General features: G+C 57.6%; 1 protein-coding gene across 5 annotated transcripts in view; it reads left to right on the top strand.

Moving 5' to 3' along the window:
- The window catches only part of NFATC1 (nuclear factor of activated T cells 1), a 123,389-nt gene that overhangs the window by 54,018 nt on the left and 56,183 nt on the right, over positions 1-13,188 (top strand). For all 5 annotated transcript variants that reach the window (XM_032152028.2, XM_032152026.1, XM_032152027.2 and 2 more), the window contains exon 7: positions 9,164-9,219. In XM_032152028.2, coding sequence (XP_032007919.1) covers positions 9,164-9,219 — 56 coding nt within the window. The remainder of the gene's footprint in view (positions 1-9,163; positions 9,220-13,188) is intronic.

Genomic DNA, 13,188 nt, shown 5'->3' with positions numbered 1-13,188 from the left:
CGCGGGCTGGGGACGCAGAGGAGTGCGAAAGGCATTTGCTGGCTTTGCCAGGGTCCTCCATCTGCAGAGAATGGACGCTTCGGGGGTCACTTAGCAGCAGGGCAGGAGGGAGCTCCCCTCCAGGCCTTCCCCTCCCACCAGCATTCCTGAGGTCGGAGGCAGGGATGGTGTGGGTGCCGCAGATGGCGGGAGCTGGGGTGGTCTTTAATGCCACGGCCATGGTGTGTGTGAGGCCCTTGTGACCCGAGGGCCCAGGTCGCCCCTGTCTCCAGGTGTTGTGCTGGCCCAGCCTGGAAGCTCTGGGGCTGAACTCGGAAGGGCAGCAGGGGCGTCCTCGGAGTGATGTTCCTCCTGGGGCCGTCACGCCTGTGGTTCTGTGCTGCCCGCGGGAGACGCTGTCCTGCGGAGATTGGGCTCACAGAGTGGCTCCCAGCCCAGGTCAGTTCCATGCAGATGCTGGGCCCCAGCGCTGTCATCCCAGAGGGGGGCCTTGCCAGCTCCAAGCAGAGCGTGTGAACACAGTGGGCTGCACTGACGGGAAACTGGCATTGCAGGGAGAGTGGGCACCAGTGTAGCTGGGCACAGGGACCCTAGCCCAGCCCTCAAGGGGGTTCAGGCAGAGTGGGCCTGACTCTCCGCAAAGCCTGCCGTGAGCTCTCTGGTTTTGGGGGTTCCTGGTGCCTTGCCGGGCCTCTGCCCAGGGTGGGCCAGGTGAGGCGCACGCCCCCACAAGGCCTGTTTTGTGATTTTTTTTTCTTTTTTACATTTACCAATTGGAATTTCTTTGCACTTACTCCGATCCCTGGAAACCACGGAGGCATTCAGCCTTGATAATGGGGTCTTGATTTGTACAGTTTGTCGGAAACTTAAGTGCTTCAATCACAATAGGCTTTAGAGGTCTTTCACGTCTTGGCTAACTTGGCTTCCTATAGAATCAGGGCATAATTGAAAAACATGTTTTAAATTATAGAGAAAACCAACTAAGGGCAGTGATCAGGAAGGCATTTGTATTGCCCGTGCCTTCTCAGGAGGAGGCTAATTTTGAAATAATTTGCCCTTCAGAGCTTTCAGTGTGTGTCCACGCGTTGGCGGAGAAGCACTTTGCTCACAGTGTAGGGAGGCACTTGGGCCAAGACTGGCCAGAACCGTGGCTCCCAGGTTCTGCCTCTCAAAGCCTAAGCCTGAACAGCCTTCTTGTGGTTTCTTCTGCCCAGAGAGGCTTGGGCACCTTGGCAGAGCCCCCGCCGAACGCAGTCAACAGAGGTGTCCTAGCTCCTGCCCTAGCCGAGTTACTGCGCTGAGTCGGTGCCATAGTGCCATGGGGAAGGGCAGCCACCAGCCTACAAGGGCAGGGAGCCAAGGGGATGCAGGACCAGCCCTGGCCTCATGGGGCCGCCCCCACAGGCAGCCCCTCCTGCCTTCATCATCACTGTCAGCTGTGGGGTCAGCAGGCTGGAGGGCTGCCTGTTCTGCCCTTAAGCTGGGCTGCCACAGCCACACTTCTGGGCAATGCCAGTTTGCCCATGTCCTCCTCTTGTCCCATGAGGTCAGGGTGGGTCTCTGACCCTCTCCCAGCACCAGCCGGTGTCTGGTATACAGCAGGCGAGCCGTAAATGAATAGGTGCTGTGCTTGAGAGCACGTGAAGCTGTGAATACTGTGGGGATGAAGCCAGACCACGTTTATAATTTTATTCTTTATAGTTGAATAAGATAATTTGCATATTCAGACACACACAGGCACATTGCGTGTTTTCAAAAGCGGAGAACAAATATCCACATAATTTTCTTCCTCCACTTCCGGCTTCTCAGGCGGGAGCCGTCACTTACAGCACGTGCTGATGTGCAGTGACAGGTTGGTGCAGCAGAAGGCCCCACATCTCATCCTGGGACTAGAGAAACCACTAAACTGAATTTAAATTAAAAACACAGTTGCCTTCTCGTCTTCTGATGGGATTGTCTGGTCTGTTGAGAGTTCTGTTTTAGACCTGCTCTTGCAGATGGAACCACAGCCGGGTGTGAGCCTGGGAGGTTCGTGCTGAGGATATCTGTCAGTAGGGCAGTTGAAGTGGCTTCTCCAGGAAGGGCTCCTGCGTCTCTCGCTGTCTTGCTATTCCGAGGGTGTGGACGCTTGTAGCTGTTGTGAATGTTGGCTCTGGACACAGGCTGGGGTCGGCTCCACCCTGGCCTTCTCTGGAGTACGTAGGAAGCTCATTGTCCAGGCCAGCTCAGCCTCTGTGTCTCGGCCAGGCCACCTTCAGCTGCTGTGGGTTCACAGCATCTCTGAGCTTTGGGAAGTTTTGGATGGAGTGGCTCTGCTGCCCTGGAAGGCTGGGAGAACCTGGTGTTGGGGCCTCCTGAGGAAGGGAATCCCTGCAGCAGGGCTGCACCGCAGGGAACCGGCTGGGCAAGGGCATGGCTCGCCATAGTCTGGGTGCCGGGTCCCTCTGGGATGCTCCAGCAGGGCGGGAGGAGGGTGGGTGTTTGAGCCTCAGCATGCGCTCCACGGAGCTTCCTCCCAGGTCTCTCGGGGGCGCAAAAGGCCGGGGGCGGAGTCAGCCTTTCTTCGAGGACTTGGTTTACAGCTTTCTCGGAAAACGGTATTTTCCAATGATGAAAGTCTGTGCGGAATGTTTGTCCAGGAGGCAGGTTGGCTGTGGGGAGCCGAGGGCCGGGTGACAGTTTAGAAGCCCCTGGTAGCATCAGAAGAACCCCCAGTTTCCAAGGCTGCAGGGGTTCAGCTGCAGGAAGTGGGAACCACACCCCTCTCCCACCCGCACCCCTCCCTGCCCTCACACCCGCACCCCTCCCCTCCTGTTAAAGATCACCGTGTCTCTCTTCCGATGTGTGATGTGAGGCACCTCTCTGTACACGTGTGAACGTTGAAGTGGCTGAGGGACACACTAACGTTCAACATAAATGAAATGCCCAAAAAACGCCCGCGTGAAACAGCTCAGCCTGCATCTAGAGCTTGGCTGAGATGAGACAGAAAGCGCAAGTTTCTGAGATTTGGATGCATCAAACATGAGCCAGTTCTTAATGCTGGAGCCGAACAACCTCCTTTTCTTAAGTCATGTGTCTATTCTGGTGCCGTTTTTTAAAAACATCAGTGAAGCCTGTTTTGGTGTCGTCGCCACACGGAAGCCACACTACGACGTCGGGGGTGAAAACTCCCACTCCGTTTGCCGGCGATCGCGCAGCAAGCAGGGCTCAGCGGGTGGAGCTTTGCGGGTCTCGTCAGTGGCCATTTCTGTGGCCACCATGACTGGCAGGCCAGCTGGGGCCTGGATGGCCGGCGCCTCCTTCTCCAGGTAATCAGGGCCCCTCTGCGTGGCCTCCCGGGGCCCCTCTGGGGAGGCAGCCTGGCATCTCACAGCTGGCCCGGGCTCCCGGGAAGCAGAGACCGGCTGTGCCAGGGCTCCTAGGCCCAGGCCTGGACCCAGTGCCGTGCCAGCCACCACACCAGGGGCCCTGCCCAGGTTCACAGGGAGACACACAGAAATGCGGGAAGCCGGGGGGCCCGCGTGGTGGAAGCGAGTAGCCAGAGCCCTGCAGCTGCCCAGGCACCTCCTGGAGGCCCCCAGCCCAGCACATGTAGAGCCCTCCCTGAGAAACCCCAGACAGCCAGGTTCACCCCAAACCCAACATGGTGGGACCCCAGCTCGCCACCCCGGCTCACAGCCGCCCCATCCTCTGGCCCTGGACGTTACCACATGGAGAAGACAGGCCTGTGGGCAGGCACTAGCCACACTGCAGGAGATGCAGGCCGGGTTTCCAGATTTCTCCACACAACAGCAGGCGGAGGGCCTGCCTCCCACCTCACTGGGAAGGCCAGGACTCCAAATCTGGGCCAAGTGTATGTTGTTATTTTTTAAATAAAGGGACCAAAGGCCCGGGCCTTTCCGAGGCTGCCACGGGACCGTGACCGGTGTGGTTCCCGGGTCTTCCACAAGCTCTGACAGGCACCTGGCAGTTGCTTTGGGAGGCTCTGCCCTGCAGCCACAGAGCTTAGCTGGCAGCTGGCAGGACACTTGCAAGGACACGGAACTGTCACAGAACCACCGTGGCTTTGGGCTGTCACAGAATCACCGTGGCCTTGGCAGCTGCTGGTCCTACGCCACGACACACACATTCACCACGGCGAGTGGGGGGTGCAGGTCCCCAGGCAGAGGCCATGTCGTCCAGGTGCAGGAAGTGCCAGGCAAGGACCCTCCTGTCTGCCCAGGGAGCCACGTCAGAGGATCCGCAGGTCTGAAGCCACTCCCTCTGGGCTCATCTTCAGGTTCCTGCAAGGCCAGGGGGAGGTTCATCCACCCCAGGGTGTCGTGGAGGCCCCGAGGTCCCTGCAGGCCCCAATCTCCCCAGAGAGGCATCAGTGCCCACTGGCTACCCTGCCCCTCTCCTCTTCCAGCTGCCCCTGCTCCTCGTCTTCCTGGGTCTGGTTCTTTCTCGCAGGCAGGGAGGAGGTGAGAGTCAGGGCCCGTGTAAGGCAGACCTAGTGGCACTGGCCCTTTCGGCCCTTGCTGTCCCTCCTCTGTCCCTTGTGGAAGGTCTCGGCCTGGGGCAGAGGAGCAGGCTGAGGAGGGAGGTGGAGTCCAGGTGGGTGGTGGGGTCTGTGGCCTGTTTTAGTTGTGCGGGATGTAGGCCGAGAGAGATGGACCCCGGGGATGGCTGCCTCTGTGGCATCTCCGTGGCGCCTCTGTGGCATCTCCGTGGCATCTCCGTGGCATGCCCTCTGACGGGGCTGGATGAGCAAGGAGGACATGGCTGGGAATTCCCAGCTCCAGCGTCCGCGGCACGGGCAACCTCCCTGTATGGAGCAGCTCAGCTGTCGCCTCCTGAAGATGTTGGATGCCAGCCCCGAAGGCAGCATCGTAATGACAAAACCTTCAGAGGTGTCTGGCCCAACAGTTTAAAGGCCAAATGCAGATCTTCCAGATTTGTGTTTTCAGGGTGGAGGTGACACTGCTGGGCGCCTGGACATCACTGTTGCTGCTTGCTCCAAGAGACAGCAGAGTTGGGGCACCTTTGTCACCACATGGCGTCTTTGGGAGCAGGGCAGGTGGCCGGGCTGACCCCCAGTCTTCTCTGTTTGCTCCCAGAGACCATACAGGGAAGGCAAGGAGGGCAGCGCCCAGGGAAGAGACACCTGCCCATCTCTTCTTCATGTCCTGTGGATGGCTCAGTGGCCCAAGATGGCCCAGGACCCCTAGAATTGAGTGATGACCCCACGGTTCTCGTCAAGCCGCATTCTGAATAGTGCTAGGGGGGACTCTCAGGCTCCCCCTGCCTGGGCCCCGCTGGTGTGGGGAGGCTACGCATCACGTCAGTCCCCACTGCAGGAGGAGGGGCCGGGCTTCTGGCTCCCCTCCCTTCTCAGGCCTTTTGGGGTCACACATGACAAAACCACCTATGATCATGTTGGCTAATTTCTTTTTTATGTCAGCTTTATCGAGATGTGATCTATACACCATTTAATTCACTCAAAGTGTATAATTCAGTGGGTTTTGGTGGCTTCACAGAATTGCGCAGCCACCACCAATTTCAGAACATTTTCTTGTCCCCAGAAAGAAACCTTTGCCCATGAGCGGCCACCCCTGCTCTCCCTTCCCTGCCCCGGCCCCGACAACCCTGATGCCCCTTCGCCGTGGCCTCACCTGGTCTGGCTGCTCCTTCTGGCCTGCTGGGGAACCCCAACCTGCCAGCTGCGATGCCTGGCAGCTTCCATGGAGCGTGGCATCCTCCTTGTTCCCTCGTTGGTGTGGGTCGGGGGGTGGGGTCCTCAGGTCCCCTCGTTGGCGCGGGTCGGGACATGGGGTCTTTCTGTGGCTGAGGGAAGCCCACCGTGTGGCTGCCCACACCCATCTGTCGATGGCACTGGGCCATGTCCACCCTGTAGAGATGATCGTGGAAAAGCCGCCATGAACCTCAGTGCGTGAGTCCTGTGTGGACGCCTGCCTGTCTCCTGAGCGCATGCCTCAGTGTGAAAGGGCTGTGGGTCACAGGGTGGCTCTGTGTGAGACCCTGCAGGCTGATGTGCAGTGCAGCCGGGTGGCTGTTTCCCCTCCAGGATCTCCTCTGGGAGCCAGGCTGGGGCAGACTCCTGGGGGAGAGCCGGGGATGGATGACAGACACCCCAGGGATGCTCGCTTCTGGGCATGAGAACGCCGTGGGGTGCATGGCACGAGGATGCTGCAGGGAGCAGGGCACGAGGATGCTGTGAGACCTAGGGCAGGAGGACGCCGCGGGGTGCAGGGCTCGAGGGCGCTGTGGGACACAGGGACACTGCTGCTTCCACCAGCGGCCCTCGTGGCTTTCTTTGTGGAAACAGTGGCTCAGCGTCAGCGCCGGCGTGGGGGTGGCCCGGCTCCGGGCGGCGGGTCCTGGCCGGTCTGGGAGGCTCCTGGGCTGCAGGCCTGCCTGTGTGGAAACCTCGCGGGTGTGGCAGGGAAGCCTCCGATGACTCAGACTGCAGGGAATTCCCTAATGATCTGGAATATTTTTACTCCTGCACTCGCGCAGTTTCCTACTGAGGACTCGGAGCTCTGATAAGGCTGAACACAAAGGCCCTTTCAGGACCGGCTGCCTTCCTTCCTGCCAGAGGCTGAGTTTTGAACAGTGCGGGGGCTGGCCCTGCCCGCCCGGGCCTCCACGGAGCTGGGAGCCGCCATGGCGATGCTCTTGCCGGCGGGACACGGTGCTACATCTCCTTTCCTGAGATGCGAGGGTGTTTCCATCTTTCAACAGCCTCAGCGCTGTCTTGTTCTGGAAGCAATTGCTAGACAGACATTTCTGGCCATGAATATATATTGCCTTTGAACGACAATTACTTTATGATCCTTAAGCAGAAACAGAAAGCCTGCCCTCACCCTTACCCTGGTCGACTGTGAAACGGCCACAGACGTTGGAGACCACGGGGAGAGGCCCCGCCTCCGAGAGGGAAGGCCACAGGCGCTGGCTCAGCCGGGGTCTTCGAGGACGGCAGGGATGTTTGTTGGTTCCCCACACTTTTAGGGGAAGTCTAAGCGTATCTGCTCCCACCTGCGCAGGAATTGCTGGGTGCAGGCGCTCCCAGGTGTGCGGTGGAGGCTGCTCCATGGCAGGTGCTGAGCTGGGCCTGGCTGGACACTCAGACGTGGCTCCCCTTGGGGCTGCTCCAGCAAAGATGGTTCCCTTCAGGCCCACGAGGCACGGGAGGAAAAAGACGCCTCCATGCCATCGTTCCATTTGCTTTTCATGGACTCACCACTGCGGGGCAGCCACCTGGAGGAGGCCGCGGGGGAGACGGCTGGAGTTCCTCTCCCTTCTCGGAACATAAAGAGAGGAATAGGCTGTGTTGGCCTCGGCTGCAAAAATGGTGTCTCTTCGGGGTGTCGTTAAATGTGACGTCCTAGCCCTGCCTGCACCTCAGTGTCCCTCTTGCTCAGCACAGTCACTGAACCTCCCTCCCCTTGCCAGCACCAAAGGCCTGCACAGCCTCAGGGAAATTCCTAGGGAAGCTGAAGCTGTGACTCTCAGCTTCTCGGGCTGGGCAGAGAGCAAACTGTAGCCTGTTGTGCCCGGGAGCTTCAGAGGATCACAGCCTTTTGTGGGGTGTGGATGGGGCCTCACCCCAAAGATGGGCTTTGTCATAAGAAAACTTCAAAAGTCATTTTTAAAAGGTGCCAAACAACCAGAACACACGAGTGATTTGGATTTTTATGAAGTGGGGTGGAGGGGCTGCTGAGCGGTGCGTCTGGGTGGGGGGCTTCTGGGAATCCACTGGCACCAGCACCTGTGCTGGAGTGAAAACGCCTTTTCTTCCCAGCTCCTGAGCTTTCCAGGGCCTGGAGGACTTGCTTGCCTTCAAGCGCAACTGAGTGTATTTTTTAGTTTCCTTTATTTTTTCCTAGAGGAGAGATGGATGCCAGGCTCTATGGAGTGGGTTCATCGGGTGGGTAATTTGCGTGGGGACCTCGGGCCTCCCGGGCCAGCGTGGCCAGGGCTTGGCTGGGCGGCTCTGGGGTCCTGTGTGACTCACATTTCCTCTCCACCCTCCACCCAGGCAGCAGCCCGGCACTGTAACAGAGAAAAAGGAGATTTTGTCTGATTTATCAGTAATTGAGGGTTTGTAACAGACACATTTTCTTCTTTGGAGACAGAGCATAAGGATAAACTTAAGTGTGTATACCTGTAACTGTTCATCTTGAGAACAGACTTTATTTTGGAGAAGATAAAAAGACAGGAAGAGACTCTGTAGGAGATTGACATCTGTTAATTCGAAATAATTCCCCAAATGCAGCCCATCTGAGGGGCCAGGTCGTGCACACACCCAGGCTGTGGTGGGGCCACCTTGGTCCGTGTGCGCCTGGAGCCCCCACTCTGCCAGGCGTGGAGCAGAGAGAACAACGCGTCCTTTCACTGCACCTCTGGGAGCCTTTTTATTTTTTAAAAACATGCAAATGGCCACTGGGGAAAGGCTAAAAATACCTCATGTTTTGCATTTCTGTCTCCTGATGGGCAAGAAGTTGTCAGAGGAAGGCTCTTCTCATTTACCCAGTGGTTCCTTTGCGCAGAGGCAGGGCCGGCGGCCAGGCCCTCATCCACCAGAGCAGCCCCCAGCACGAGCAGGCGTCGCACCCCGGTGTGGAGCCCCCGGCCCCCATCACCACTCTCACACCTCCTGCATCCCTGGGAGGCTGGGCTGGGGACTGCAAAGCGGGGCCCCAGGTCCACGCACAGACGCCCTGCACATGCTCTGCGGATGGGGTACCTGCTCCCCCTCACACCTGCTCTCCCTGGAGAGGGCGAGGCCATGGAGACCCTCCCGTGACCTGTCCTGAGGCTGTGAGAGGCCAGCAGATGCAGGGCCAGGACGGATTCCTGAGGATGCCCCTGCCCTTTAGTCCCTCCCACCACGGGCCAGGGTCAGGACAAGCCCTGAGCTGCGTGTCCTCAGCTTCCCCAGGCTCCCAGGGCAACTTTGGCGTTGAGCTTGGGGCCCTGCCAGGACACGTGGCTCCTGAGGTGCTGCCCTCGACAAAAGCCCTGGGATGGGCCTACGTGGGTCTCCTGGAACAAGGCACCCTCCTGGCTCAGGGCCCTGGGTCTGGATCACGTGGGGGCATCTGGGGAGGGGGCTCCCCACCACACAAAGTCACAGACGTTTCCTGCTCCTTTCTTCCAGATGGCCACCACGTCTGGGAGATGGAAGCGAAAACCGACCGTGACCTGTGCAAGCCGGTGAGTGCCTTTGGCGTGGCTGGAGCCACTGCGAGTTCCCAGGGCTTGGGAGGCTGGGGTCTGCTGGAGCCACTGCGGGTCCCCAGGGCCTCGGGAAGCTGGGGTTCTTGTTTGTTAAAATGAAACAAAAATAATGCATAGAGTAACAGAACCAGTAACAAACAGGATCACCAAGTACTTGCCAAAGCACCGTGTGCTGTCACCCAATGTGTCAGGGTCACGTCAGAGCTCTGGCGGCCAGGGACGGTGCTGGACAGGCCGAGGGCCACCTCACACACCCTGGTGTTGAGACAGCCCAGGGAAGGTCGTCTCACACGGACCCTCCCGCCCTTTGCTGTCCCCTTGCTGTCACCGTCACCTGGCACGGAGTGGGCCCCTGGGAGTCAGTGATGTGCTGAGTTCCTGGGGGGTGGCCTGCACCTACCCAGACCTGCTCGCAGCACCGAGGGCAGGGCTCTGCGGCATCCCCAGCGGGGACTCCTCACCCCGTCCTCCGAGGCCGCCGATCGCGCCAACCTCCCCTGTGATAGTGTCTCAGGCACAAGAGCCTGGGCGTGGCTCCCGGACTCGCGATTGGCCACAGCCTGTTAGTGGGCGGTGCACGTGTGCGGGGTCATGGCAGACGCATGGCCAGGTCACGCTTCTGTTGTCACTGGGCCGTTTCCAGCACCCCCAGTCACCTGTCACAGCTTCCCTGGCACTGCGTGCATGCGGTGGGTGCTTGAGGATAATGACCATCCTCAGATTGGAGATGACCTTTTGTCTGGATGGCTGTAGCTGCTCCCACATCTCCTGCACGGTGCCGGCTGCTGCGTGCGTCTCTCCCGTCCCTGTGCTTGTGATCCATGTGCTCATGTTTAAAGTGGTTTCTCGGAGGCAACGTCTTCTTGGGTGGAGTCTTGGATCCTCTCTGACGCTGTCTTGTATTTGGCACATGGAGACCATTGATTTTTAGGTGTTTGGTTTTGTTTGTTTGTTTTTGTTTTTTGAAACAGTTTCGCTCTTGTTGCCCAGTTTGGAGTGCAGTGGCGTGATCTTGGCTCACTGCAACCTCCACCTCCCGAGTAGCTGAGATTACAGGCATGCACCACCACGCCCAGCTAATTCTGTAATTTTAGTAGAGACGGGGTTTTGCCATGTTGGCCAGGCGGGTCTCGGACTCCCAACCTCAGGTGATCCGCCCGCCTCGGCCTCCCAAAGTGCTGGGATTACAGGTGTGAGCCACCGTGCCCGGACTCATGTTTACTTATTATTGATACAGTTGGATTGATCCCTACATTGGATTTTTTGAGTGTTCTATTCAGTCCTATAAAAGCAGTAGAAATCTCTAGGCCAACATAAGATGCCACATGGCTCACAAGGGAGTTTTGAAGACATGAACGTGCTTCTGAGCTCAGCAGTGTGTGTCCCTGTGGGTCGGGGAGGTCTTGTGCACCCACTCAGTGTGCAGGTGGAAGCTGATCCGTTCAGAAACCTCAGGGAAGAGCCCATCTCGGGCGGCTGGAGGCAGGTGGACAGGACACCGGGTGGGGAGGTGGGGTCTTGAGGTCGTCTCATGTTGGTGGGACGGTTGGTGGCCTCCACGGAGAGCGGTGCTGGCACCTTCACTCCCTGTCCCGAGAGGCGGCTCTGTCAGAAAGCAGCGTCTTCCACCCTGCGACTTCGGTGCCCTTCCCCCAAGGACCCATCCCCTTCCCAGAACCTTTTCAAAGTGGTTATCAGATGGAAAAGGTTCCTCCCTGGCCCTGGGTGAAGTGAGCTCACCTGCACCTTCAGTGGTGCTCAGGCCTGCCCTGAAGCTCCCAGCACTCACAGGGCTCCAGTTCAATGCTGTCGCTTTTCTTGCCTTCACCTGAGAAGCCCCTCAAGGAAAGCTGGAGGCCCCAGGGCAGGCCGGCGTTCAGAGGAAGGAGTCCCGGCCTACACGGCTCGTTGTCTGCAGAGCCAGCGAGTCAGGGTGCTCAGAAGGGTCCTGGGAACGGCCGGCCACAGGCAGAGGCAGCCGGAGCTGCTGTACCGGCCTCCCCTCCCCGCAGCCTGTTCCCGTGTCCATACCGGCCTCTCCTCCCCGCAGCCCGTTCCCGTGTCCATACCGGCCTCTCCTCTCTGCAGCCCGTTCCCGTGTCCATACTGGCCTCTCCTCCCCATGGCCATTTCCTGTGCCCAGAAGGTCTGTGGCTCCCCGCTGGCTGGGTGTTTGCAACTGCCCAGGGGGCTGGTAGCCTTTGTTCATGGGGTCATTGCCAGGCCTCCCCACCCACCGGGTGTCTGATTCATTCCTCCCCACTGGGCTGCCCTTGCTCTGCTGTGCATCTGCGCTGAGTACACTGACATCTGGCTCTCCGTCCCTCTGCCTGCGGGCAGTGTACCCTGGTGCCTGGCCTCATGCTGCCCACCCTCCCTAGTCCTGGCTCTGTCGGGGTCTCCACAGGCTTCAACAGCCCTGCACATGCACGCAGGATGGGGATGCAGGATGGGGGATGCGCGATGCCGGAGCTGGTCTGCCCAGCCGCTGGCCTGCCCTGTCCCCCTAGGCAGGGAGAGCAGCCAGGAGGAGCCGTGAGCCTTTCCTCATTGAAAACAATCCCAGCCAAGACGACATCCACATTCTCTGTGATTTTCTGTTTTACTTTTGACACTGGCATATTTCGAAGGAAGCTTAACAGCTGTATGTTTTAAAAGAAACTTAAGAGCACATGTGAAAAATTATGTACTTCAAGTTTACTGGGTTTTTTTTTGTTTATTTGTTTTTTGTTTTTTTGAGACAGTCTCACTCTGTCACCCAGATTGGAGTACAGTGGCTCGATCTCAGCTCATTGCAGCCTCCGCCTCCCAGGTTCAACCGATTCTCATGCCTCAGTCTCCCGAGTGTCTAGGACTTATGGCACCAGCCACTATGCCTGGCTAATGTTTTTGTATTTTTTTTTTTTAGTAGAGACGGGGTTTTACCATGTTGTCCAGGCTGGTCTTGAACTCCTGACTGCAGGTGATCACCTCGGCCTCCCAAAGTGCTGAGATTACAGGCGTGAGTCACCGTGCCCGGCCTACTGTTTCATTTTTAATCTCTTAAATGGAGTTTGCTTTAATACATATTTTTTCTCATCATAAAGGAACTTCATACTCATCGTAGACATTTGGACATATAAAAAAGGAAATAAAACGTAGCGTAGTCTCACCAACTTAGACATAACCACTGCTGGCATTGGGCATGCGTCCTGCTCCATTTGCTGCTGTGTGTGTGTATGTTCACGCAGACACACACACACACACACACACACACACTACATTATATTGTGTATATATGTGTTTCTCTCTCTGTGTGTGTGTGTGTGTGTGTATATATATATATATATATATATTTTTTTTTTTTGGTGAGTTTTGAGACAGGGTCTTGCTCTGTCATCCAGGCTGGAGTCCAGTGGCTTGATCGCAGCTCACTGCAGCCTCCACCTCCTGGGCTGAAGCAATTCTCATGCCTCAGCCTCACCAGTAGCTGGGGACACAGGTGTGCCCTATCCCGCCCAGCTAAGTTTTAAATTTTTGTAGAGATGGGGCCTCGCAGTGTTGCCTGGGCTGGTCCTGAACTCCTGGGCTCAAGCAGTCCTCCCGCCTGGGCCTCCCAAAGTGCTGGGATGACAGTTGTGAACCACCGTGCCCGCCTGTGCATATTTTGTAAACAAAATGGGATGTGCTATGTCTACGAGTTTTGTACTTTCTGTAAGTAAGTGTATGAGCTTCATCTCAACAGTGGAGTTTAAAGCAGGTTGCGTAGGTGCTGGTGCCGTTTGGAGCCCGTGTTTTTTCCGGTATGGACGAGTTTCCCTCTCCCTTCCTGTTCTTCCGTGTTTCTTCTTTATCACTTCCTTCTCTGTGTATTTAAGTGGCAGTGCTCCCACGGAGATAGTATTTTTGTCATATAATTTGTCTATTTAGAGAGTTGAAGTGGGTTGGCCTGTGCCCACATCAACA

Source organism: Hylobates moloch, unplaced genomic scaffold, assembly GCF_009828535.3.
Source record: "Hylobates moloch isolate HMO894 unplaced genomic scaffold, HMol_V3 SCAFFOLD_5, whole genome shotgun sequence".
NCBI classification, from domain to species: domain Eukaryota; kingdom Metazoa; phylum Chordata; class Mammalia; order Primates; family Hylobatidae; genus Hylobates; species Hylobates moloch.
Note: the sequence above shows the minus strand (reverse complement) of the source record. Positions and strands in the feature narration are given on the sequence as shown.